Here is a 27530-nt window from a genome sequence, read left to right on the forward strand (position 1 = left end):
CTGTTGATTCTTCATAGGAAAACCAGTTCTCCTGCAGATGAGGAGGGACAATCACTAATCCAACTCCAACCACCTTCCACACACAGAGTATTCCTTATGCAAGAGCCAAGCGTGCAGGTTTACACGGAACAGCCAGGCCACGGCGCAGATGCAAGACAAACAAATGACACCTGCTGTAGGACAAAAACCATTCAAAATAACTTTATAAACTCTGTCACATTTCTGCTTTGTACATCAGTTCAACCTTATCCTTTGGGCTTGTTACGGAAAATTGACAATGCTTGCTTTTTGCTTCATTTTTTTCCTGAAAGGCAGACACAAAACCAGCCATCAGTGCATTATTTACACAAGTGCAACACAATTTCCCACCCCAAAATTAATTTTTTTCACTAACCAGGTACTTCCAACAGAATGTAAATAAACACCACAGGTTGAGCAGTGTTTCTGAAGTCAGTTTGTAAAGGTTAGCTCATTTCTGCAATCCCCAAATGCCAGAGTGACTAAAGCGTCGCTCACCAGCCAACGGGCTAAAAATACAACATTTCAAGTATTAAATCAGAAATTTCTACAGACAATCCATATTTCGATAAATAAACACAAGGGAAAGAGTATACAGCTCTCAATATACTGTATGAAAAGTGGTGTCCAGTTTCAAACTTCAGCAAGACAAGTGCACAGCCCAAAAATGTGATCAAAGTAACCCTGAAAACTGCAGCAATCCGAGAGTTCCAAACATTAATCTCTTCTGTGTTTCCCCTTGAATTACTCTGCTGGTCTGAGGCATTTGATTGTTATTTTGTTCTACAGCTGTAGGTTATCCAAAAAAGTCCTAAATTCATTCCCATATGGAAACAATTCAAGAGAAGGTTCCATAGATGAAGTCTATTATCATCTCGTTTCTCTGCACTCTGCTTACAACGGGATGCAACTGCAGGTCTGTTATTCCCACAGTGTCCACAGCTAGGACAAATTCAGTCCAAGTCACGCTGGCTGTGGCTCGCTCTCAGTTTTCCACTTCACGTGTATCTTCACCATCAGTTTTCTTATGCTTCCTCATATGTTTGTATTTTTCCACATACGCCTTCACCAGGTTAGCCACCTTCATAGGGTTGATCTCTCCACTTTTGCTGTGGCAGATCTGCAGGGGATCAGAAAGGGCACTTGGTCAATGACAGCAGCTCAGGCAAGTGGCAGAGAGGCCCTAAACTGTCCAGGGGAGCAAATTCCTGCACAGACCCCCAAGGCTCACAGCAGGGTACATAAAGCATGAAACGAAGACCAGAGCAGTATTTTCCTTCAGGCATTCCAGAAATGGCCCAGAGTTTATCTATGGAGCACCAACTGAATGCAGAGGCAACTCAAAGCAAAGCTATTCATTTTTACTACAGGCTTTTCCACCCATCCATCCAGTTTTACACAACACGTGGTAACCAAGGAAGTGTTGATATCCCATTTTTAGGATGTTTTTGAGGAAGCTATGCTCAGATTAAAAGAATTTGGCAGTTTTGAGAACCCATTTTGAGACAGGGGAGAAAGCACAGACCCTACCCAAGTTACTTTGTCTCTCTTCAGAGAGGAGTTTACAGTGATTTCAGTAGCAACTGACACTTCTCAGCTCTCTTGCAAACACTTATGGTTCATATGGGTCACACAGAAGATGTGAAATTGCAGCCGTTACCTTGGGAATTTTTATTTATGATGGAGTTTCTCAGTGATAGCAAGAATGCAGAGCTGGGAGAAAATAAAGTTCTCTGAGGTATCAATTCATTGCCTTGACCACAGGAGGATTACTTCCCCTCACAAGAACACATTTACTTGATGTTTGTGTCTTTTGTAGCCATGATTACTCGGCACTAAGATTTGAGACAAACGTCAGTATCAGTGAAATGACAAGGCCCTCTTCCAAAGTTCAGGAACACCACAGATATTCAAGGACCTAATGCACAAAGTATTTTCTCACTTTATGAGAAACAGCTAGAATTCTGGCTGAAGGTCTTAGTGAGGGGGATTTGACCATTCTCACCCAGGGCAGATACCATGTAACATTTCAGCTCAGGCAACTGAAGCTTAGCAATGTTCTTGTCCACTAAAACAGGACCCGGTAACAGGAACAGACTGACAGCTCCCATCAACGGCACCAATCAGTCTTGCTAAAAGCAACTACTGCTTCACCACAGGACTGCAGAGTATCAGTCAGGGTCCAAAGATCTGCTAGCCCAGTTATGGCATGTAATTGCTGAAATGGCAAGTGCAATCTAAAGTACTGCCATGCATGTAATGACCTGCCCAGCTCCTCCTCTCCACTTGCTTTCACTGGGCCCTCACCTTTTGCACTGCTTTCCGAAGGATGCTCTTGTACTCCTCCTTTGTAATCTCCCTCTTCTGGTAGAAAGGTTTGATGGCAAGTTTCACTTCTTCCACAGCCCTTTCTTGCATGTGAAGCTTCTTCATGTACTGCACAGGAAAGAGAAGTCCATTACCTTGTGCTGTCTTGGGAATGGTTTCTGAATCTGTTTTTCTTAGAAATGCTCAAACAATGAAAACTCCCATTTCACAATTTCAGCAACCCAAGTAATCACCTCAAAGTGATAACTGTCAACTACTGTCTTGAAACAAATATCAGTTTCCACTATGAGGAGCCCTTGCTTTATGTAACGTTTATTCTGTGTCTTAAAGAATGTGTTTTAAGCAAGTGACTACAACGTGGGCTTCCTGATTTTGATCTCCTCCTTCCCTTCCAACAGCTCTGAAGTAAACACACAGCCAACAAAAGGCATCAGATTCTAAAAGCAGCAAACGACAACTACGAATATAAAGCTTCAGACAGCTCTAAAGACAATCTGAAAATTGCAGAGCTACCTATGAAGTAATGATTACGGGTGTGACCAAAACAAGTTCATAAAAACTGTTGCTCATTAATGGAGGCTCAGCGGGAAATGCATCTTACTGTTTCGTTTTATGGTACAAAGCAAAATAATGGGCTAAGAAGCTTTTGTGTTAGCATCCACTGTGCCTAGAGCAGATGGTCTCTGCAGCAAACCCAAAACTCAGCAGCAAGGGACTTGCACTGAAAGATCTCCAAAGTGTTTTACTATCCCTGCATTTTCAGTGCTGATAAGCAACAAGATATACTCCTACCTCTTTATAGGACTGTTATGAGAATTGACATTAATTTCAAAGCTGGAGGGGAAACGAGAAAACCAGATGTTTAGAGAAACTTGGACATAGTGGTTTCTGGAAGTTCTCTTCCAAGTATTCATGCAAGAAAGTTTCAGAACTTTAAGAATGTAGTTCAGATGTTTTAATTCCTCTCTGTCCTATTGTGATGAACCAATAGAAACCAATCCATTTCCTCAAATGGAATAAATCCCAAACAAATTCAAAGAGAGGACTGCCTGCTGCTCCTGGGTTAGCACAGTCAGTCACCAAAACCAGCAGGGTTGGGAAAATACAGTACAGAGAATCCCTCAAACAAAAACGTTCAAATAAACAGCTCCTTAGCTTTACGCATTCACTTACTTCCTCATTTTTTGTTTTATCCACTGAAGGTTTGGGTGCTTTGATCTTCTCCTCCGCACTTCCAACAGAAGCAGCTTGGATTCCTGGCTCAGACGCTGACGCCAGGCTGCCCGGCTCTGGGGTGAGGCTCTGTCCTGCCATGCAGCCAAGAGCTGGAAGACTTCCCTGCATGATGAACTGAACCGTGGGCTGGCTCACCGGGGCGTAGGGGGGCAGGCTGGAGGGCAGAGCTGGCGCCAGAGGGATGTTCTGACAGTATACCTGTGAAACAGACACCACTCCATAAATGCTTGTGCTGACAACACACAACATCAGAGCAGGATTTTCTGAGCATCTTTTATCCATCAGCCCCAATCCCCTTTTAACTAACTGGTGGACACCACAGACTGATGGCTCAGACCAAGGCTACCAAGCCAACATTTACAGCTTGATCACAGTCAGGAAGAAGCTCACAGCTTCTCAAGGCAGCACCACCATTCTGCAAGCCACTGCTGAAAGCAGAAGCTGCATGTGCAGAGCAGAAATCAAAGATAATACATTTCTTCCATTGTAGGGAGCACCTGAGAGATTAAACGACTGGAGGATTGCTGAGGTGTACGGGCTACATGAAATGTACCACACGCAGAGGAAGGCAAACTGCCATGAGAGGAGGGTGTTGCACAACGAGGGCACAGATGAGATGGTATGCCTTCCACGACACTGGGGTGCTGGAATAGGAACCAACCTGAGAGGAATCTAGATCAGGAAACATAGGCTCAGGAATCATATAATTGGTTGGAGGAGGCTCATTTAACAGCACCTGATTTAACGTTTGGTTCAAGTCCTCTGCTTTCCAGGCCCCTTCTTTTGCTCGCTGAAGTTTGTAAAATGGCATCCCTAGGTATCCCAAGGAAAAGAAAATATCTTAAGAACAAAATAATCTGTCAAAGATTCAAATCAAATTCTATTTTAAAAATTAAAATTAAAAGCATCTAACAAAAATCTAGCTATAAAAGGATTTTTTTAGCAGTCATTTGTATTTTAAAGCTTCTCATAAGAGAGCTTCTCGTTCCCTTGAGCAATTGCTTTCTACCAGGTTTATCTGTTGAGAGCAACCAACAAGAACAACACAGGCAACTCTGTCAACACAAACAGCACAGGTTCCCAAGCCAAACTGCTTCTGGCAGCTTTGGTTTAGCAGCATTCACAGGAGTGAGCTACAGAGACTTGTCATGCTCCTTGGTTTTGAGAAACATAGATTCTGAAGGCAAAGCAACCATTCTAGTTAAGTGCAGAAAGGGTGGGACATGGGGTGCCAGTTCAGAGATGGGGCTGTTGCACGCGCTTCACGAGCGAGCAAGCTGCCACTGGCTGAGCTGTGCTGACAGCATGTCCTCTCCAATTCATTAACACAACTCACCTCGTGATTTCAACCAGTGCAAAATGCCAGCTCTCAGGATTGCAAACCGCAGCATCATCCCGACAGAGCTCCTACTCTACAACCAGGTTTGGCCTGGCACCAAACCCCTAAACCTTATACAGCCTGTTTCAACTGCTGTTTGTTTTCCAAAAGAGACTTACTTGGAGCTTTTCCAGCAGATAACATGCTGCTTTCCTCCTCTTGAAGATTCCAGGTAACTCTTTTCACTGGTGCTTTTGATTTCAAGGCAGGACCCTGAGGTACCACTTCCAGTTCAGGCTTAATGAAATTACTTGTATTTTCATTTGAGACAAGGCACTCTTCCTTAACCTCCCTCACACAATCCACAACTTTGATTTTGGATGAGCTTTGAATCGGTGCAGCCTCAGCTGGAACGTGCATGATAACCTCCTTCTTTGGGGGTTGTTCTATCAGAGATGGACATAATGCAGTATTTTCTATTTTAACTGTAATCTCTAGGTTTGTATTGCTACAACTACTGAGCACTGATGCATCAGTACTATTCATTAAGTCCGTTTCAGCAAAAGAATCCAAATCGCCAATTGGGACACAAATGTTTGTGATCTCTGGTGCAGGAAATGCAGATTCACTGCTCACTTCCTGACAGATGGACTCTACCTTTACAGTTTCTTGGACCTCTCTCATCTGAACTGGGGTCTCAGTCTCTATTTCCTCAAGTTTGACATTTGGTTGGATGGTTATGGAAAGCCCTTCTAGCACTAGCTCCTCTTTCGGCTCTTGTTTCAGAGAATAGGGTTGCTCCAGACACCTGGTCACGTTTTCAACTGGAGGCTTTTGATCCTTTTCTGGAGCAGGAGGAGGCAAGGTCTCTTTTGACCTGTGTTTCCTTTCTTTGGAACGTGATCGGGATCGCAGTCTTTTTTCCTTTGATTTGCTGCTTTTGTGCTCCCGAGAGCGAGATGCAGACCGAGACCGAGATCTCCACTTTCTCCTCTCCCGAGATCTGGATCTCGATCTCTTTCTGTCCCTTGACTTCAAACTACTTTCTTTATCATACCTCTCATAGCTTTTGTCCCTCCTGTGCTTCCGCCTTTTAGTCCTCTCAGTGCTGTTTGACCGGGAGCGGTCCCTCCGCCTTGATCTTGAGCGAGACCGTCTTTTCTTTTTCCTATTTTCATAAAAATCAGAAGTACTTCCAGGACTACCTGAACGTGACCTAGATTTCCTTCTCTCCCTAGACCAAGAAGATTTTGCCTTTTTGTCCTTGGTTTTATCCTTCGTCCTCTTTTTTTTAGATCGTTCGTGACTGCTAGAACGGTCAGTAGAAGACCTCCTGCTCTTGGATTTTAAGGTGTGTGTTTTGCTGTGCTCTTCCCCACCTGAACAAGAGGTAGATCTGGAGCTTCGGTCCCTTGAATGTGCTCTATCTCTTGACCCTGAACGTGATCTCTTATGCTCTTTGGCAAGTGCTTTTTTCCTTTTCATCTTTTTCTTGCTTCGGGAGCTGGAGTTTGAACAGGATCTGGAACGTGATCGCCTCTCTACTTGTTCTATCTTTTGGACTTTCTGCTGCCCATCACTCTTTGAGGGACTATCTGGTTCTACTTTCACATTAATACTAGGTCTAATCAATTCCTCAGCATTAAAGAACACATTAGGTCCTTCTCTGCTTTCCTCCTTTAAACATTTTGTATTAGAAATTTCCTTAACAGCAGACGAAGTGCAAGGACTGCTTACGACATCTGCCTCATCCACATTGTCTCGTTCCTCTGTATCAGAGATCTGTTCTACAATCCTGCTTGCTACTGTCACGTCATCACGAGACTCTGTGGTACCAGATGGCAGGTCAGAGTCCGTCCCAGACTCAAATATATTTTCTACCCTGTAAGGGGTGAAACGACGGACAGTTTGAAATGTCTGAACTTTTGGATTTTCAATGGAAATAGTCCTGGTGATGTTAGTCAGTGGGATCCCTGAGCCAAGCCTTTCAGGACTGCTGTTTGCTGAACTTGAGTCCGATCCTGTTGGCTCAAAGGGATCATAGATTTCACTTTTGACCTGTTTTTTCTTTACTGAGAAAAGAGGCGAAGGACTCTCCTTCTGCTGCACTTCACTGTCCACAGGGCGGAAGGTATTACAAAATCCTGGGTTAGCCAGCCTGCTGGGATGGCCTGTGTTCCCGGGAATATTGATTTTAAAACTCTCAAAAGAGCCCGGGCCTTTGCCCCTCGACGTTGCCAGCAGCGATGAACCGCTATAGCTGCCAGCATGGGTGGAGAATGACATCCCACTTGGACGTGTCTGTTGCTGTGGTTCCTTGGAATTTGACTTCTGACTTTCCACCCTGCTACCCCTTCCTGGCTGATTAGTGCTCTCTTTGCCAGTCAGCTGGGTTATACAGGAGCTGGGGATATTACAGCTTTGGCTTCCTGCAGGTTCCAGCTCCATCTGCTTGTTGCTGGTTTCTTTTTTAATCTTTGGTATCCTGGGAAGCTCAAAGATGTCAATTCTCTGGGAAGGTGGTTTTACTGGCTGCCTCACAGTTACAGCTTTTGAGCCAGAATTCAAGTTACAGTTCAGGGGCTTTGAAGACGAACCAGTGAGTACGAAGCTTTTAGATTTTCCATTAAATCTGGGCAATTCATCCAACTTTGAGCCATGCCTGCTCAAGGTGGCTGTATTCGGAGTCTGGACAGACTTGGGTGTCATTGAATATTCTGATTTTACAGTTGTCTTTTCGGGTGCAGTCTGTGCAAGGCTTGCTGCGGACTCACTCCTGCTCACTGAGGATGGAGGTGAGGAGAACAAGCCTGAGGAGCAGGGTCTGGAGCGAGTACTCAGCCCTGAGGAAAGGGAAGGTCTGGCCACGGAGCTGCTTGCTGTGGTCCCTGAGAGCGCTGTACTCGGGTGGGTGCTGTGCCCTGAACCATCCTCCACTCTCGAGTCACTCACTGATTTTCTGTTAAATGGAGCTATGGCACACAAACAGACAATTCAGCTTTTCAGGACCTATCCAGACATTTTCTCTCAATGTTAACAGAACTACTAAGCTAATTATTTTAAGTTCCACTGTGGTTTGCAGACATGCCACATGGTAATAAGGAAATCCAATAGTTCCTTTGGTCAGATACTCAAGAGTTTAGTGCCGGACAACCACATCTTTGAGACAAACACTAACGTTTAGGAAACAAATGATTCTGTTCTGTAGGTATCACCTGATCAGTGCTTATCATCCTGTACTAGCTGATTGACAGGAACGACTATAACAGAGGATGTCAGAGGCACTTATTTTAAGAATAAAGCTCTAAGTTTCAATTTTAATAGATTCTTTTCAAGTGATGCCATGCCAAGGGAAGACACAGCTGGAGATGATAGCACATATTTAGAGCTCTGCTTTTGCAAAGAAATTTCTTGCCAAGGTCCTTCACCTTGCTCTTCAAACTGAAGTACAGATCACTGGCATGGCAGCAATGCATGACACATGGCAGAAAAACCGGGTACTAAGATAACCCTGGTTTATCCAGTCCTACATTTTTTATAACAAAGCAAAGCATGAAACCACTGTGCAACTCTTTTGAAAGAAGAAAACTATGTGTTAAAGCTAAAATCCTCCAGTAACACCTCAGGTCTGCATTTAAACACAGACAAGCAACACTACTTCAGAACATCCATCTTATAAAACAGATTACTGTTGGCAGCTTCCAAATCTATCCCACATATTTCAGTGCTCAGTAAGAGTATCCCTAAGCTTAAAACTATATAGCCTGTAGGATCAGGGCAGATGTGGATGAAACAAAGAGGCAAACAGCACCATGAGGTGCCAAGTCCTTACCTTCCTTCTTTGCTGTCAGTGAACCATCTCTGTTGATGACCACATCTGAACTGCTCATCATGAGAAGGCTCTGTCCAGACAGGATACTCCCCAACAGATCAGGCACAGGAGCAGCTTCTGCTTCTTGATCAGGACTCAAGGCAGGCACACTGCTTCTGCATGTTTCAGAGGGGTTACATTTCCTTTACTCTTACAGCACTTGTTCTATACACACACATTACATTAAAAAGAAACCAAAGTCAAGGGCATAAACAGAGGTCAGCCAGGGAAGTTCACTTGTAGTTTTGGCTTCACTAGAGTCATTCACTCCCCATCTTTCTCAGACAAACAAGAGGTGAAGTTTTTATTGACCTCCCACAGGAATAACACAAAATAAGAAAGTAATCATTACCTGAGACTTTTGGTTAGCAAATACTGGTGCTCACTATGTTGTACATCCTAACTTTCCAGTGCATTTAAAATGCATTTTTGTAGGATAAACCACTGATTACCACTTCAGAGATATTTCTATCCTAGCTGCCTCTCTTACCCCCACTAAATCACAAACACAAATGTATTCCTCAGTCCTCCACTTGTATCTAAAAAAAAAGACAGAGCTTGAACCAGTGTTTAACCACAAGGTGCCCACAGGTAGGGGTAGCTAAGAGCATGGCATAGAGAAATTACACTGAAAAACAACTGCAATGCTCCCACACGTGGGACAGCACAAACACTCCCCTTCATGCTTTGCTCAATCTTATGAAAGATGGTTTAAATTCTCAGTTCTTGAAATATGGACTGATAAGGTGTTTCTGGTGTTTGGGATTTTAGTTTTTCATTATTTGCTTTTGAGTTGATGGGATCTGGGGGGTTGCTTCATTTGAATTTGCTAAAAACAAACTTTCAAAGGGACCCAACTCTTTGAGGGAGCTACATTTCATTTCTGTATGACAACAAACCAAACCTTATTCACATAATGTACACCAAAACACCTGTAGTAACATACAACAGAGAGACAAAATGGGATTCCTAAAGGAATCAGCTGCTAAGACCAGACCAGGAAACTCAGTGTAGCTCAGACCAATGGAGCCTTTAGAAGAGCTGAGTATCACCTAAACAGCTCTACTTCTAACCAATATGGTACTCAAATAACTCTGAGGACATGGAAAGCTTCCTGAAAGGGTCCCTTCAAGATTGAAATGGGAAAGGTGGACAAATAATCCAAGCTATCATAGAAATAGACTACCTTAATAATGAGAAACCAACCTTCACCATAAGTCAGATGCATTAGAGCACAGCTGTATAAAGTTTTCACACATTTAACCACTTAAGCTGAGCTCCCTTCATTTCTCTTCAGCTCCCTCAGCGTTGCAGTTTTCTGCGACTCTGTTGTTACCTGCCTCAGTGACTTTCCTCATGCCTTTTCTTCTCATCACGCTCCTGATTCTCTGTATCCTACCCTTCAATCCTGAAAATTCACTGTGCCTGCCAGTGGGAGGCAGCTAGGGCTCCCTGGCCTGGGCAGGCTTGCAACACAAAGATAGTAAAGCAATTGTTAAAATGCAGGATCAAACAAAGCTTTTCCACAATTTTCTGAGCTCCAGCAAACAGCAGCAGAACTGGGTGAGGTGGGTACAGCCCTCACCTCCTCAGGATGTGCAATTGGATTCCTCAGCCCTCTTGAAGAAGCGAGTGGTTTTTTAAAGGTTAATGAGATGGGGATTTAAAACATACTAATGGAGTTACTGAATAGTCACAAAACAAGGGAAGAAGTGTCAGATTAGGGTGGAAATACTGATTTTAAGTTTCAACAGAAATATTAAAGGTATGACAAAAGAGTGAGTGTATGTGTTCAATATAAAAAAAAGAATTCTTGCACAAATTGTTGTGATTATTTGTCTACACCTGTGCAGGCATGCATGTATACACACACATGCACTTGTTAGAAGACAGGGTAAGAAAAGGGTTAAACAAGGATGATCACCAGGTTTACTCTTTTGTTAGGGTCATAAGACAACTAAGAATAATAAAGTAACAATGGATTTTTACCCAGGAAGTCCCACAGAAATGGGTCTAGCTACAGGACGGTGAGACCTCAGTGCTGACTGGGAGAGAACTCTCCTTTTGGCACTCACTGGCGAATCTGGATTTGCTGGAACCTCTTCATTACTGTGATAAAACATACACACACATGAATCCTGACATTGTCTGAAATGTTTTTCACATCAAAAAGATGATACTGCTATGACAGATATGGTTAGAGAGCATCATGTTTTATTATGATATATCAAAAAACATTTCTGCAATATACTTGTTTTCTGTTCTGCCTAAATACAACAGCTTGATTCAAACAGCAGAGACTCAAACGTATATTTTCACATTTAAAATGTTAAATGGACAATTTTCTTTTAAAGAAGTATTCAACGGAAAACTAAATTTCACCAACAATAATTTCAGATGCCCCCTCACCAGAAGTTCATGAGTGACATGAACTAAGGCATAGGAAGATTTCTCCTGAATTTGAAGTGTTTGGAAAATGAAGACAAGAAAAGGAAAACCATGGAAAATTCCAGTGATCCATTTAACTTTGTGTTTACTGTATACCAAGTATGTCAGCTGTCTTCACTTAAAATAAATCGATAAAAAACAAGGGACTAGACTCCTTCAGATTCTAACCTTTCAAAAGCCCCACAGATCTTACTGAAAGTTTTCACGAGGCTGATTATTTCAGAAAAACACTAGAGGAGGCTGATTCCTTACAAATTTAGCAACTCTGCCCAGAAGGAAAGAAGCAACAGGCCATTATGTGCTGTGTACCCATAGCTGCCTTCAGATGTGAGATTCATACTCTCCATGGAGCTGCATGTACACACAACGCCACATTTATTAAATCACCAGGTCCCTGATCACAATCCAGAGATCTCTCACCTTTCATAAGGATCTAACTCATATGGATCTCCAAACACAGAGAGAGAAGCTGCACCAATATCTGCTCTCATCAGCCCAAGGGAGGGCTCCGTTGGTTTGGACATGGAAGGAAGTGAGGCCCCACGCACAGGTTTACTGAGACCAAGGGTTCTTGCAATACGGGAGCGAGTAGTGACCTCCTTTTTCCCCTGCACAGACAAAGAGATTAGGTTATTTGTATGTTAGGGCAGGTAAAATTGTGTTTGAAGCCCCAAATTCTTCACTTAGGCTGTGTACAGTCATTAGCTTACTACCATCAGCAGCACAAGTGGTGTGCATTTATTGTCTATGTTTGTTTTAAAGCATTTATGAAACTTGCAACTATGGCCTGTATGTCACTTCAAACAGACTGCATGTATCAGATATAAGTGAACAGATAAATTAAGCTTCTAAAGATCTCTAATAATGTCAATTCAAATTTGTTGGTTCCTTATTAAATACTAGAGTTCTAACCCTAAGATGTAGACTCTAGCTGAAGAAGCTGATAAAAAGAATCAAGCTGGTGCAGAGTATTGTGCAGAGTAATTTACAAGACAACACTACCCACAACTGAAAGGAATTTTGAGAGCTCTTACAGCTGATAAACTGGATTTGCAACAACACAGCCACAAACACTCCCAACCTATTAAAAAGAATCAGTGCTGTCAATTTTAACTGAGCTTGCATCAGTACCAAGTAAAAACTACAGCTGAATGGGAAGGCAGAACACAAAGCCTGCAGGACTTTACAACCTGATCCCTACAGTCCAGGTAACAGGAATTGTCAGCAAAGCCAGCAAGCCTGTCTGGAAGTTGCAATTAACTTTCACATACAGCATCTTTCTGGAGTACTCTAGACACATCCTGAACAGACTCCCACCAGAAAGAAAGGTGCCTGCTATGATTGTAAGGTGGCATTTCTTCCGACTGAATCACATTATAGTGATTTTACAGAGGGCTGAAAACGGCAGATGCTGACTGGCAGAAACTCACTCACATGTGACCTTACTCTTGTCTTTTTTCCCCTTCTCTTCTTTGTCAGACGCTTGCGTCTCTTCAGCTGTGCCCCTGAACTCTTCTTCCCAGCAGCAGATTTTGTCTGAGTTCTTTTTTTGCCTCCTACTTTCTTCCGCCTTCCTGATGGGACAAAAACCAACGATCTTAGTGCTGGCATTGTATTTCACACTGTACTCTCCTTTTTGTCCCCCCATGACACACAAAGCAGCTCAGAGCACCACCAACAGTGGATCAGAAAAAGTGACAAGGATTCATTAAAAAAAAATCTTCACGACACTTCTGGGCAGAGGTGGCATGGGGAAAGAAGAAATGCACGCGGGATACCTCCACAGCTGCACAGGTGAGGCAGCACACAGCTGATGTACAGCATTCAGGCTTCCCTAAAAGTGCCTGATGTCCTTACCAGTTTTCCTCTTCTGCCTGGTAGGAGCGCGTGGTGCCACAGGACGCTGGTAGACGGCTGTGTTCAGGCCTGCTACAACTGCCTCAATTGTTTCATCCAGAAGAGAGGACATGAGGTACCCTGGCACGTGCTGTGGGGAGGATTAGAAGTTACACAACACAGGCACCTAAAGCTCAGCAACATTTACTTATAAAAGCATTTGATAAAAAAATAGATTTGAGATTCCAATGAAGAAACCCCTCACCGCACCAAGCTGCCAGTTAAGCAAATATGTCACTTTTTAAATCTACTGACTGGCATATTAAGGACCTTGTTCTTCAGTCTCCCTCAGAGTTACATGCACACTCCCAGCTTCTCACTGTTCTTGGAGGACAACAATTTATGCTCCCTCAACCAGTGGAATTATGCTTCAGTCAGCTCAAAGTATGAGCCAAAATAAGATGCACTTCTGTTCAGAGACAAAGGCAATAAATAACAGTGTCATTCTAGATAAAGTTTGTAATCATCCCTGCACATTGAAAAGTGGAGCTAGGAACAGGTTCTTGAATGGGAAGTGCTGGGTTCCCAGGATTACACTACCATGGAATACTCAAGTCCCCAGGCACCAACCCTCTCACCCAAAGGAGACGACTCCACAAGATTTTTAAAACAGCAAATAGGAAAAGAAAGAAAAATAACAACAGTTACCTTGCAGAGTCTTTCACTTCAAACAATACTCTCCTCCCTTTATCTTTTTTCAACATACAGCCCTGACTACTCAGTTGTAACTGATTAACAACAATGCATCAAATAATTCATCAACCTTTTCTATTTTACTAATTCTTCTAAAGTTAAAATTGAAACATCTGAGTTTGGAGACAGTGAGGTTTGGCAGTCAAATAAAACCATCTCCATTATGGAGGACAATGAATTTAACAACTACTAAAGCACTCTGGGAAGTCCTTAAATCAAAGGAAAATGTCATAAAACTTAAGGTGAGTTGGATCTTCGTTCATGACAGCTGTCTCAAACTATACTTAACACAGTAAGAGAGAGACCCTGTGTATTTGGGATACTCTCCTGTACAGATTCTCTAGTACTGTTAATGTGTTTGAACTCATGTGGCCACATTGTTGAGGACACTAATATCTGGTTTTTTCCTCTTCCGACAAGAGACTGATTTTCACAAATAAAGAAACCTTGAAAACTTTTCTCTTCAGTTGGGCTGAGGGCAGTCAACATGTTCTACTGCTATGGGCAAGGAGGTAGGAGGACAAAAGAAAAAAACAACTGTCAAATAAACATGCTAAAAAATGAGAAGTGGTGTGCAAACTCTGTATTAATAGCCACTAGGAATAAAAATATAATTTTGCTCACACCAGGGATGATAAAAATTCAGGTTAAGAGAGGAAGTTCCTGCAGCATTTCAAAATAGAGCACCTTGGTCACGTGCAGTACTCCATTTGCACATGTTGTATGTTTCAGATTAAAAGCGCTCCTCAACTACTAACCACTGTGCTATGGAGAGTCAGCACAGACAGCTGAGCTACTGAAATGGGGACTTGTTTCAGTAACTCCTCCCCAGGGTTTTGCAGAGGCTCCCTCAGAAACCCCCGTGGATACCCGAATTTGCTGTGCCGTTGTTATGCGGTTCCTGTTCACCGTGGCGCGGACGCGCTCGCTCTGCCGCGTCCTGGCTATGGCGCGCGTTCGGACGTGAGGGCGGAGCCTACTGGTGGTGGGGACAACATCGGCCATGAGGGCAGCCACCTCTTCCTCACTGACATGGTCTGCATCTTGAACGACAACAGGCTGAGGTTACTTGTCTTTCTACAGGTGAAACAATTCAAACAAATTCAGACAAGAAAAGAAAAATCAGCATTCCCTTTTTTAGGTCAACCACCTCCGCAGGCAGCCATTACCCTCCGGATAGGAAATGAGCAGAGAGCCATTGCTTCAGACTGCTACACAGTGTAACACTGTTCTAGGTAACAGAAATTGCTGCTACCTTGGCAATCTGAGGTCAGGACACTAATAAATTCTTTCCAATGTAACACAGCACAGTCTGTGGGGTGCTGGGATTGCCTTGGAAAGGTTAAAGGATGCTTACAAGAAGCAGCTCCACAGGTTGTAACTGCAGATGAAAATCTTCATAAACAAGATCCTCTCACCAGTCAAGAGTTCAAGTCTAATCTTAAGGTTCAAGAGAGAATGCTTATCAAAACAATTATTTGAAACAGATAAACCAGGAGGTTAAACATGTCTTCAGAACACCACATGATTTGCATTATCTAACTTGGGAGAAAAATATTTGCTTTGACTGGCCACCAGGAAATCCTTACCTGCCGCACCATTGGCACCCATGGGGGCACAGGCAGGGCAGAACCATTCATCTACAGGGACTTCACTCAGAGGAGGATTAAGGCATTCCATGTGATACCTTGAGGGAAAAAAAAAAAAGAAAATCAAACAATATGCCCCTTACCAAGGGAAGACAGCATTTTACCTCTACCCAATGCTACATAAGGCAGACTCATTTCATTAAGCCTGAAACGATGGTTTATGCATCCACTTCTACCAATCTGCAGAGAAACAATGCTACCTGGTAGTTATACAAGGGTCTTAAGTTCTAGATGGTATTTTCATCACTTAAGGCTGAAAAAGATCTCAGAAAACCGAGCATTTTCCCCTCAATGTGTGGTGAATCACTTGCCATTTGAACCTGAACTGCAAGAAATGTGCAGAGCCAAAACTGATGGTGGCAGGAGAAGTACAGAGGTGCTGGGGAGACAAGAAATCAGGAAACAACACCAACGTACTGAGAACCAACACAATATTAACAGCACTAATACTTATGAGCATTTGAAGCAAGCTATTCTACATTTTTCTCAAGTTAATCTCAACCATGGAGAGCTAGTAAAGACTGCAAGTTCTAATTTCAGGATCTGCTCCCAGAAGTGCTAACTCTAGAAATCAAGCATATATAAAGAACTTACTTTGGGAAAAGAAAACAAAAATCAAACAACTGTATCAAACTAGAAATAACAATACATTTTAAAAAATTATAGTAATGTTGGGAGATCATGAAGTAAAATCTGAAGCACTACTCTAGCTGAGACAGGTTTATGGAAAGTCAGAAAGAACTTAAAGATGAGACTTCAGGTAAGATCTATGAAACACTGTTTTGGCTTAATATTTTAAACTCAGTGTTCTGATGATACTCTTAACAATCTTTAGCGTTTCTGATTTTGTCTTTTTCCCAGAAGGTGAATCAGTGTATATGTGTGTATGGACAGTGTATATGGACACAGAACACAAAGGAAAAACTAGACTTACCACACGTCTAGTTAGCTTGCTAGAAGTAATTTTTGAAAGTTTATTTTAGTCTAGTTAGCTTGCTAGAAGTAATTTTTTAAAGTTTATTTTACATACTCATTGCTAGCATCTCTCTTTGTTCAGTGGGTAACTTTTGACATCTTCAAACTGACAATGCTGGAAGACTGATTAAGCAGCCCAAGGGCTTTAAATTCTAGCAGAAAACTGTAGGGCCAAAGTTGTGTTCAAAGATATTCATGACTCTACCTAAACATTCATTTTATTAATCAAGGAGGGGGCAGAGACAGAAGTAAGCAAGAGCAGGAGAATCATTTAAGAGCTGTGACTGTAAAGAAAATCCTCAACATTTCACAAAACTGTGAATCTTAGGCACTTCTCCTGCACAGCACTAATGGCCAGTCACTTGGGACAGGTCATGCATACTCTCCTCAAGGAGATAAAAAGGATGTAAGGTTCCACCCCTCATACACTCAGATGTTGCATGGATGAACACAAATACCTTCATCACTTGAAGGCACAGACATCTGTTTCGTGGCCTGCAGCCTTGATGTGTGCAGGACTCTCCACATATACGTTGCTAAATGACAACAAAAGGATCCATCACATCATGGGGATGGATGTCTGCACTACAACACATGGATACATGGCTGGCCACATGATGAGCCTGAAAAGAGCAGCAAGGGGCAGCCCGCAAACCAGACAGTGCCTGTGGAGCAAACTGCAGCTATGTGCAACCATGCAGGTGCTCCATTCATTTCAGCCTCTTACCCTGCATCACAGCCGTCGCAGAGCAGCAGGCGATCCTCACGGTCACTTCTGCCACACACCTCACAGAAGGTTGGATCATCCTCTCCATCAGTACCCTGAGTTTTCGTGTTCTCAACAGGAATCTAAATAGAACAGGGATTCAGTTTATACAGAATGCGGCACTTTCTAAAATGCATCATCACACTAGCGGTAGTACCTGCAGCAAAATCTAGTTTCGAAAGAATCAAAATGGCTGTTCCACACCAGAACCTTCACTTGTTTCATTCATCTAGGGCAGGATCAAATGTCTGACAGCATCTACTTAAGCTGTCTACTGTCAGACACCAATGACTATAGAAAACTGCATTTTAAGAATAGGCAAAACAAAAATCCAAAAAACAAAACCAAAAATAAGATCAAAAGTAGTCAACCAAAAAAAAAGATGTCAAAAATGAGACTAAAGAAGAGTGCAAATTTCATTGACCGCTGTATTACTGCAGCGTCAATTCTCACTTCTGTTAAAATGCAAACAATAATAAACCATCAGTTTATGAAAACAAAGCATCAAACCACTAAATGCTCCCTGGAAACCAACATCTTTCTGACAGCAATTAAGAGCAATGACAACTCTGCAATGTTCTTTTGTGAGCAACTACCAGCACACTCAAGCAGTGCCTTTCAGGGCACTCCTACTGCCTTGCGCCTCTCTCCCCTTCAAAACCTAACTGCTACACAGCATTCCTACGAAGAGATGGATAATCTAGATTATTCCTATTCATCCTAGAACAGCAGTTGAAGAATGCAGGGCACTTTCCACATGTGTACAGGCTTATCCACACAGAACAGATTTCAGCCAAATGTCCATTATACAAAACAGGCAGTTACAAAAACCATCCTTTTTTCTGCCACCACAAATGATGCCACAACACAGTATTGCAGGAAGTAAGGTTAAGGAAGAAGAAAAATTGTCACAGCTCCTTAAAAGGCAAAATCAAAATAGGAAAGAAGTAATTCATTCAGATAGCAAGTATGACATAAACACCCTAGAAGTGTAAACTCTTGAATAACAGTTTTGTGCCAAATGGCCTGTTTGTTTTCTCCAGTAAAAGGCTTACCTTTTTTAAGATTTTACCACCAAAATGTGCCCGAATGTTAATGTAATTAAAGAGGATTCGATCCACTGGACAGGAGTTCGCATTCTAGGAAAAAAAAAAATTACCAATGCAGTTAATAAGTGCATCACTTTATTCAATTTTTAAAAAGAAATCTTAAATTTTTAATGTAATAAGCATTAAATTAATGTAGTATTCATTTTAACAGCTATTGATCTTGACATTTTAAGTACTTAAAACTGACTTATCTGGTTTACAAACAACCTGTTCTATCAGAGGAAAAATGCACTTGTAGAGAAGCATTTATTTTACTGAAGCAATTTAATTACTACTCAATTGCCAAAGCACATCAAAGTTCTTCCAAACACAGCCTTGAAATAGTGCTCATGTTTTAAGGCATTTACTTTCCTTTGGACAAATGAGCAACTAGAAATATATTCAGTAAGAGCGATTTATTTGCTTTTTAAAAAATTTAATCATCCCTGCTACTGCTGCATGCACTAAGTTTAGTTGTAATTCTCACCCTGGATTACAACTGTGGGAGCTACCCAGGTGGCAAGGAACTCTGACTGAAAAGTGAATTCAGAGCAAGCTGCTGATTGTCAGTATTCTTTTACATCTTTTCTATGTTTAGATGTTCAGGGTTGCAACAGATCCCAATCCAATGGTCACAATACAGAATTCAAGAAAAGATAAAGACAGATACACAGAGAAACATATATATATATATATATACATATATCCAAGCAGAGAGAAAAATTAGTATCTCAGCTTTAAAAATCGGAAGAACTGCAGGTGCCTACAAACACGCTTGTGACCTAACAGCTTGCAGAGGACAGAAAAAATCAGATCTGAACTTCAAACATGAATCCTGCCAAACAGAGCAGTAACCTAAGTCTGTTTAAAAAAGCTTAAGAAAGCAAATATCAATATTACAGTGTTTTGTTCTCATTACAGCACAACAGCATGATCACAGGGGATAGAGCAAAGCACACCAGAAGGCCAAAGGACATCACAGACAAAACAGCTCACCTTAGACCACTCCATGATGCAGTCCAAGCAGAAGTAATGGGAGCAGTTCTCAGGAGTCCCAACAGCCTGATCCCTAAATGTGTTGAGGCAAATGGGGCAGTTCTCACCATCCTCATCAGAGGAGATGCTCACTCCATTCAAGTGTGGCTCTGATTTCAAAGAATCAGTCATTCCTTCCACAGTGGCCTCACTTTCTTCCTCCTCTTCCTCCTCTTCATCATCATCTTCGCAATCTTAAGAAGCAAGAGATAAAAACCAGCTTGTGTGTGCTGCAGGGCTCCAGCAATGAGGGCAGAGGGGGTGGGCAGGACAGAGCTCCGGTTCACAGAAAATTCCAAGTAAGCTTATTTTATGAGGCTGCAGGGGTCAAGCACAGCCTGCCCAGTTGAAGGCAATAATTTTTGCTGTTTTCTTGCTTTCTAAATCCCTTCACTAAAAAGCAATGGATTACTCTGGTGAAAAATAAAGCCTGATAATGTGAGTAGTCTTGCAAGAGATTAAAAGCACAGACACCAGAAAAGCAAAAGATTATCTAAACAAGACAGTTAAGATACGCCAGGCTACCACTGAACAATAAAGTTAAAAAATAAAGTCACAATAAAGTTACCATGTACCCAACTTCTGTTTTTCTAAGAGACATTCCAGAGGAAAAGCAGCAGCAACACACTCTACTGCAGAACAGCAAATGAAAGATTTCACCAGTAAAATATGATTTTGTGAGCCAAGGGATCTAAGTGCCTTAGAGACCGCTTAAAGAAGCTTGGTTTTGAGTAACATTAAACTCTCAGCACACATTGTTGAAAGGTATTTTTATTTTCAGTACAAAATACAAAGACGTGTTAGCTGTTCCCTAAAACCTGTGAATTAAGCTGATATTTTCAAGAAGCAACAAAAAGTACCTAAAACCCTACTCACTTTGAGGGAAGACTGGGGGGAGTTGTTGTTGGGCTGCCTTTTTTTTTTTTTTTTTTTTTTTTTTTTTAAATGAGAATGGGGCCCTTGTCTTTTCTACTGAATTCTCCTGTCTGGACATAACAGAGTATACTCTGAAGGATGCACTAATAAAGCTTTTTGGCATCTGGCATCAATTTTTTTAGTCTGTGTTCAAACCAGACTAACTAGTAACTTGGAAAACTGTGCTCTGCTCTTGCCTTCCCAATAAGCTTTAGATCTGATAAAAATCTATTTTTGTCTATCCAAATATGAATTTGAGCATAGCAGTTTCAGAAGCACATGTATCTTCAGAGTATGTTTTCAGTAAAATTAACAAATTCAAATTACACTCCTTTATTCAAATCCACACTCCTTTTTCAAAGAAAAATTAGTCTTCTTCCATCCTCCCTAGGTATTACAGCAATAATTTATTTCCAGAATTCCCCATCACAACATTCACTTTAGAGCCCCATGCCAAAGCAAACTAACAAACATGCTTTCCGTAAGTGAAAAAACAACCTGAGCCATTGCTGCAACTTTGACTTTTTTTCCTCCTCATGCTGGAGGAATGGGGCAGAGTTCACTCCTGCTGACTGCAATTCCTCTGCTTTGGTTAGCAGACAGTCTTCAAACATGCAAATGCTTTAAAAGCTCCAAAATTGGGCACTATTACTTGTTTGTTTATTGCTGTAGGGTTTTGGCATCAGCCTGAAACAGCAGCATCTGGGGATTTACATTTCACTGTTGGTTTCTGGAGGAACAGATTTCATCTCACTCTTCCTCAGTTATTAAAAATGCCTGTTAAGACACATGAACAGACCTTACCTTCTAATTCTTCATCTTCACTTTCTTCCTTGTCCTCTTCCTCAGTGTCATTCCCTTCCTCTTCACTACCAGTATCATCTTCTGAATCCCAGCTATTTCCACCATTGCTTTCTTAAAAAGAGAAAGGAAGAGTAGAGGAAATAGCTATTTGATACAGACAGGCATGCAGAACAGGTACCAGAGCCCATAATCATGCCATTATGGATAAAGTGAACTCCTAGGTTTCTGCAATGGTATCAAAGCTGCCCATCTGGAGAAACTCCAGGGAAGCATGCCAGCACTCTGGTGGTACATGCAAACTATGAAGTGAAGCAAAACAAAAAAACTGTCAGGAAAAAGGTGACAAATGGCCACAAACACATCTTTACCAGCCCTTTAAGGGTAAACCAATAGGTTCTGCAGCCTGGAAGCAGAAAGGAGCCCATGCAGAGAGGCTGCCCTTACCTGTTTCGCTGAGGAGCGCGAGACATTGCCTTTTGCCCTTTCCCAGAGCAGCGTTCTTGTTGATCAGCTCATCCTGGCTGTCCTCATCCATGGCGGGACATCGGAATCCCTGCAGGGTGGCACAGCTCAGGGAGGCACCTACAGCAGCAGGGCAGGCACCAAGCTGGCACGGAGCATCCCACGCATCTGCAGAGACCTGAGTGAGAGAAGGGACACTGCTGTCCTACACGTTGCTCTCTGAGCAGCTTTCCCAGTCTCAGTTCAGAGGTGGTTACAGCTGCTGCTCCATGAGGTTTCACAGCCCTGCTGAGCTGCATGAAACCAGCTGCTTGTGAAAATCAGTGCAGGTGAGACATTCAGCTTTGCCTTGGGCTCCTGGATGACAGCAAAAGGTATAACCAGAACTCCCCACTGAAAATAGCAACAGAAAACCTACAAACACTAAAACCATCCCATGGACCAGCAATTCACTGCAAAACTGAAGGGACCAGAGGCCCTTTGAACAAAGCCTAACAGGACGACAACACGTGTTTTAAACCAAAATACTCCATCTTGCCTGACTGAAAAGAAGAACAAAGATTATGTAGTTTAGGTCCTTTATTTAAAAAAAAAAAAAAAAAAAAGAAGCCTTTGCACAGCTCTGCCATGAAATAGAGAAGTTGAAGACCCCCCCCAACCATTACTCCATGCAAAAGATAAGACCTGATTTAGTACATATTAATGCAATCACATTAATTGCTGTGCATCAGCACAGACTGGCAGTAAAACTGACAGATACTGGGAGATGTTGCATGATCCAAATTCATAATGACAATTAAATCAGAGCTTTTAACACATAATGCTACACAGCATTACGGCAGACAGACCCCTGGCAAGCTTCTATAAGCAAGTTATGAAAATATATAATTAAAAGACACTTAAAGCTAGGTGTCATGTCTCAAAATGAAAAAAAAAGGATTCTTTTATAAGTGTGGTAAAGAAGTTTCAATCAGGTGCTCTTCTCCCACTCCCCTGCTCCCAATTACACATCTTGCATATTAGGAGATTTTTTGGAACAAAACATTATGTTTTATTCAAGTGCTCTTGATCTGTACCTTTGCTTGCACACTCCCTCTTTAAGCCACATAGCACAGCTCTCTTTTTAAGAGAGCCTTAAAAACATAGGTTATACTAAAGTAGACCAAACAACAAATGGAGTCTTCAGTGCTCAGGGGGAAAAAAAAACCCCAACAAACTAAATAGAAAGAAGATCGAGCTTCAACACAACTAAGTTCTTGTAAAGATTTCTCCTAACTTCAGTAAGAATCTTGCCTAAAGAGAGGTTGACATTTTTAGCTAAATTTGTGCCTGTTAACAGGAGTGTTTAAAAAACTGTTTAAAACCAATTTCTGTTGGCTGAAAATACACAGACTCATCAAAAGCCAGTCACTCCATGATGCAACTGAAAAAATAGGAAGGAACACCTGGAATTTTTCAAGTTTCAGCAGTGTGTAGGTATGAATTATTCACACTGAAACTCAATTATATAATATCCTCCCAAAACCTCAGTTAGCTACAGCAGTGCAAAATGCGTGGAGAAGTGACAGGCAGGACACACAAAGGGAAGGACTGGCAGCACCAGTCCCCCAGCAGTGGCAGGCACGTGGTCCATCCGTGAATTTGGATGCTGTGCAGAACCTGGGCAACTTCTCCATGGGCACCTTGTGGGAACAGAGCGGGTTCCTGCTGACCTGTCACTGCCACACCCAGCCAGCCACAGCCCTCCGGAGCCACTGAGGATGATGGAGGCCAACCAAAGACATGGCAAGTAAAAACTATGGATAAGCCTCCACTTCACTATGGCCATTACCTTTGTTTCCCTACTCTCCAGTCTTCCTTAAAGCAAAGCAGTAAGCACAGGGCGGAAGAGATCTTTGTTTCAAAAAGTAGATTCCTACAAGCCACAGTTCTGACCAGCATACACTTAGCTGCATTTCCAAACAGCACGCATTTCTTCACTGTAGTGGAATAAAACAACTGCCCGTGATATTTTTGCCTTGCTACCCCATGGAAAGCTATCCTTTAGGCACAGAGGCGAACAAATCAGCACTTGTGACTTGACAATCTAAACTGACATATTTATGCTGCAAATGCAAGCTTGTACTTTGCTCACAGGCAAAACTCTGAGTTAAAAGAAAATCTGGTATTGCAGCAAACAATCAAGTCTTCAAATCCAGTCAGAAAAAAAAAAAAAAAAGTCTCCTTTGTGGATAGCTGGAAACTCACAAGGAGAAACCAAGCAATGAAGAGATGAAGTGAATTTGAGATTTCTAAGCACATCACAAATATTACTTTACAAACAACCTTTTCCAAACCAGGCAGCTGCTCTTAAGAAAAAAAGAGGGAAACCATAGTTGACTATACACCTAGTGAGAGAGGCTCCTTCTATTTTTCAAGAACAATAAGCAGCATTTCCAGGTTGTTGGGGTTTTTTCATGGGAGACATTTCAAACAAATTGCCACTCTGAAACACAAACACATTCATGATACACTTCAGAGAGTTCACCCACCTGTGCAAAAGCCCCATTTTCTCCAGCACTTACCACATCAGAATTTTTCTAACACCCCGAGCCGGAACTAGCAAATACAAAATAGATGGAAAGCATTTTTATTACTATATTAACCAAGAAGTTTGGTTAAGGAGGTGATGGCAGTAATTCCTCCAAGGCAGACCTTAACTCTGCACTTCTGTAACACAAAAGGCCAGATCCCTAAAAAGCAACCAGTTATCCCTCAAGGCCATTTGACTCAGGCAACTACAGCTGCTTTTAGTTTTGGGGGTGTGAAGGACATGCCCTTGTGGCTGTACCCAACCCCTCACTGCTTGGTCACTTGGAAAATCCCATGGTGTGCAGTACTCTCCATACAGCCCTTCAGCTGCAAGCAGCTCTCACACACCCCAATCCTTCCTGCTGCACCCCACTTTGTAAGTCTATTCAGGTGAATTTAGGATGGAACCCAAATGCAGGGTGACTTGGCCAGAGATCCCTTGTTCTGTACTCTTCCACTCATGGCACTGATGCTTACAGCAAACCCCACTTCAGTTCCACTTCAGATAGGCAGGTGCATCACCCGCTCGCACAGCACATCTATCCAGTGTCCAGATTACACCTTGCACACAAGCTTGGTCACAGACAGGCACTGTCCTCCTCCTTAACACCCTTCTGTTTTCAAATTCTCATTTAAAATACCCCAAACAAACATTAAACCACAGAAGCAACGAGTGCATGGCAGGTGTCTGATCACTCCACTCGCACCAGCGCTTTCAGTCGCCTCAGCTTTCCTTCCCCAAAACACAGCCTCAGTGAGGCCAAACCAGGTTTGCTGTGTCCTTATGGCAGCACAGGCTCTGCTGCAGGACAAGCTGTAAGCCCGAGCTTTGCTGTTAAGACAGATTACATTTTTACACAGAAATGCCTCAAGTCATTTTAACAGTACAATCAAAGAGCAATCACAAATCCTTTCTTCAAGCTGTATTAGCAACAGGGCTTTCTGTTGGCTTCAACAACAGAGAAGATTAGGTGCTTCCTCCAGAACAAGTGTTTATCAAACAAGCACTTCAACAAACATTGAGTTTTTTGAACTCAAGTCCTTATGCATTACCACAAATCAGTATTTTAATGTGCTTTGAGTATGTTCCAGTGAGAAGGCAAGCACGGGAGGCACAGTCTGCAGGACACTGGAGCTCCATCTCACCTGACACAAAGCCCACAGAGCTGCTACAACAGCCAGTGCCTCTCCCAGCCACGGGCCCTTTCCCTCCTAGCACCAGCCCATCTCCTTCTCCACCAACTTCTTATGTAGTTCCTACATTTTTTAGAAACAGAAGGGCTACTACAGAAGGCATTTACTTTCAACTGCTTGGGTAACACTCAGGATTATTCACAGGCGAAGAAAGGTTTCTCGAAGAATTTTCTCACAGGGTGGTTTTGAATGCTGATCTAATTTCATGGGCCACTACCAAGCCATCATGTTCTAAAGACCACTTATAACTAGATTTAAGCTTACTAAATTTTCAAACATATGGGCTTTAAGTTCTCAATGGCACATCTGCTTCATTGGGGGGGAGGGGGTTTGATTGTGTTTTTTCTTGGTTTTGTTTTTTTCCCCCCAATCAACAAAATAACTCAGTTCTCTCCAGAAAAGCAATGTCTCACACATCAGAAATAATTTAACTTTGTTTCCAATTTCATATGTTACATTCAACGAAAAGAAAATAAGAGTTGTCAAAATCATTGTTGTACCCAGCTGGAAAAAATCCGGTTATGGTGCGACTACTATCTGCCATCACCACATTCCAAAGGTAAATAAAGACAACTTGGCAGGGAAATAATTCAGATTAACAAGACACTCCTACAGCCCAGAGTCGTGCACCGCCAAACTAGCATGCACAGGGAGGTTTAAAAAAGTCCCCTAAATCCAAATTTAGATCCCTGTTTAAATTACCAAAAAAAATTTAACTCTTAAATACCACTCTCAGAACTGCCTATGCAATAATTTAAGTGGAAGCACCTGAGAACTTAATAGATAAGTCACAGAAAATTAATCCTGGGGTAGATAAGGAAGTGCTTATCTGCCACCCATCCTAGCCCTGCCCTAAATTCAGCCACCCTGAATTCCAGGATGAAAACTGTCCACCAAAGCTTCCTCAGGAGCTGACACTGCACTCTTTGGGGAGCTTGTAATGCAAACAATGCAACACACAGGGTTCGCAAAAACACTTTGAAAGTACAGCATCCTACCCAGAGGAGCAACCGAGCATTTTGTAGCTCTATATTCAAAGCAGCAGCCAAGCACTATGGAATTCCCAGCCTCCAATTCCTTGCAGCCCCTGGCTCTGCTTCCAGCTCCCAATTAACTACTCTCCAACTCTGCACATCCTCCTCTTTCTTCACAGGCTTCTTTTCCTAGGAAGAGTCACCCTTACTAGCGAGTTCCCTTTCAGCATCAGTCTTTCACACCAGTCCCATTTTTAGCTACAGCTTCTCCTGCTGTTTATGGCCATGACTGTGGGAAAAGAAAAAACCACAACAAAATCCGACAAACCCAAACAAACAGGAAAACCCAAACGAAAACCTCACACACTTTTATATTCTGCGCACAGCCCTACGGAGGGAGACCTACAGGAAAGGAAATAACACAACAGACAACCCTGAAACACACTACGTGGCAACAACCTGCAGGGAAACCAGCAAGTGAAACTCCAAAAATCCCACCCACGCCACTGCCGCCAAAGGTGGGGCGGCCGAGGGAAGGCACCAGCGACACAACTCAGAACCTCCCCGTCCCTCAGCAGGCCCCTCAAGGGAAAGTTTTTAGGCCTAAACGTGGCCTTGTGTTAAGCTAATACACGATTTAAAAAAGCCACACTGCAGGCAGCTCCTCATTTGTACTTATGGGCCGAGCTGGCCGAAATAGCAGATAACTTCTCCAACACCCGTGTGTGCACCACAAACAGCGGGAATGCCTGGGAAGAGGGAGTGGGGAAAGGGGAGAGGCGCGGACACAACACGCCGGAAACATTTAGGGACTTGTTTAGTACCCTTACTATATTTATACACGTACTTAGTACATTTATTTAGGTCTTTCCCTCAGCAAAGGCACCTGGATGGCTCCCAAGCCGAGGCGCTCCCGAGCCGGCTCGGCCCTTCTGCATCCCGCGGGACGCCAACACGGGAATCCCGGGAGCACCCGGGGACTGCCCGCCTCGGGGCTGCCCTTCCGCCGAGGCGTCTCCCGTCGGAAAACAACCCAATAAATATGCTGTCGTCGTTGCCGTTTATAGGAGCGACACTAAAGGACCGGGGCAGCCCGCCGGGCGGGAGGCGGCCGCTCCGCCAACTCCCACAGCCCGGCCTCCCCACGCACCCGCCCGCGCAGGCCCCGTCCGCCGCCCGCCCGCCCCGGGCACTCACCGAGGAGCAGCCCCGGCGCTCACATCCCGGTCAGGAGCAGCCCGGCGCTCGCTCCAATCCAGGACCCCACGGCCGCCGCTCCCCCGGAAGCG

General features: G+C 42.9%; 1 protein-coding gene across 1 annotated transcript; it reads right to left on the minus strand.

The window, feature by feature from the left end:
- Window positions 1-174: 174 nt before the first annotated feature.
- On the minus strand, window positions 175-27530 carry PHRF1 (PHD and ring finger domains 1). Its single transcript, XM_066187789.1, has 18 exons — window positions 27439-27530; window positions 21485-21680; window positions 21041-21151; window positions 19283-19515; window positions 18254-18337; window positions 17160-17281; window positions 15398-15495; window positions 14679-14851; window positions 13077-13206; window positions 12654-12793; window positions 11640-11827; window positions 10761-10880; window positions 8733-8887; window positions 5080-7872; window positions 4319-4395; window positions 3520-3780; window positions 2326-2454; window positions 175-1138 (listed from the first exon to the last, which is right to left on the minus strand). The coding sequence occupies exons 2-18, from the start codon at window positions 21573-21575 to the stop codon at window positions 1004-1006; spliced, it is 5040 nt and encodes a 1679-aa protein (XP_066043886.1). The 5' UTR covers window positions 21576-21680; window positions 27439-27530; the 3' UTR covers window positions 175-1003.

Source organism: Chamaea fasciata, unplaced genomic scaffold (genome assembly GCF_029207755.1).
Source record: "Chamaea fasciata isolate MVZ Bird 193981 ecotype frontalis unplaced genomic scaffold, bChaFas1.0.hap1 SCAF_7, whole genome shotgun sequence".
Classification (NCBI taxonomy): Eukaryota; Metazoa; Chordata; class Aves; order Passeriformes; family Sylviidae; genus Chamaea; species Chamaea fasciata.

Excerpts from the sequence above, each read along its gene's own strand:
- PHRF1 (XM_066187789.1), bottom strand. The coding sequence starts at position 21,575 with ATGGATGAGGACAGCCAGGATGAGCTGATCAACAAGAACGCTGCTCTG. Across the intron at positions 13,207-14,678 it reads CAACGGCACAGCAAATTCGG|CACGTGCCAGGGTACCTCAT; the intron begins GTATCCACGGGG and ends TCCTCCCCACAG. Across the intron at positions 4,396-5,079 it reads ATCTGCTGGAAAAGCTCCAA|GGATGCCATTTTACAAACTT; the intron begins GTAAGTCTCTTT and ends TGGGATACCTAG.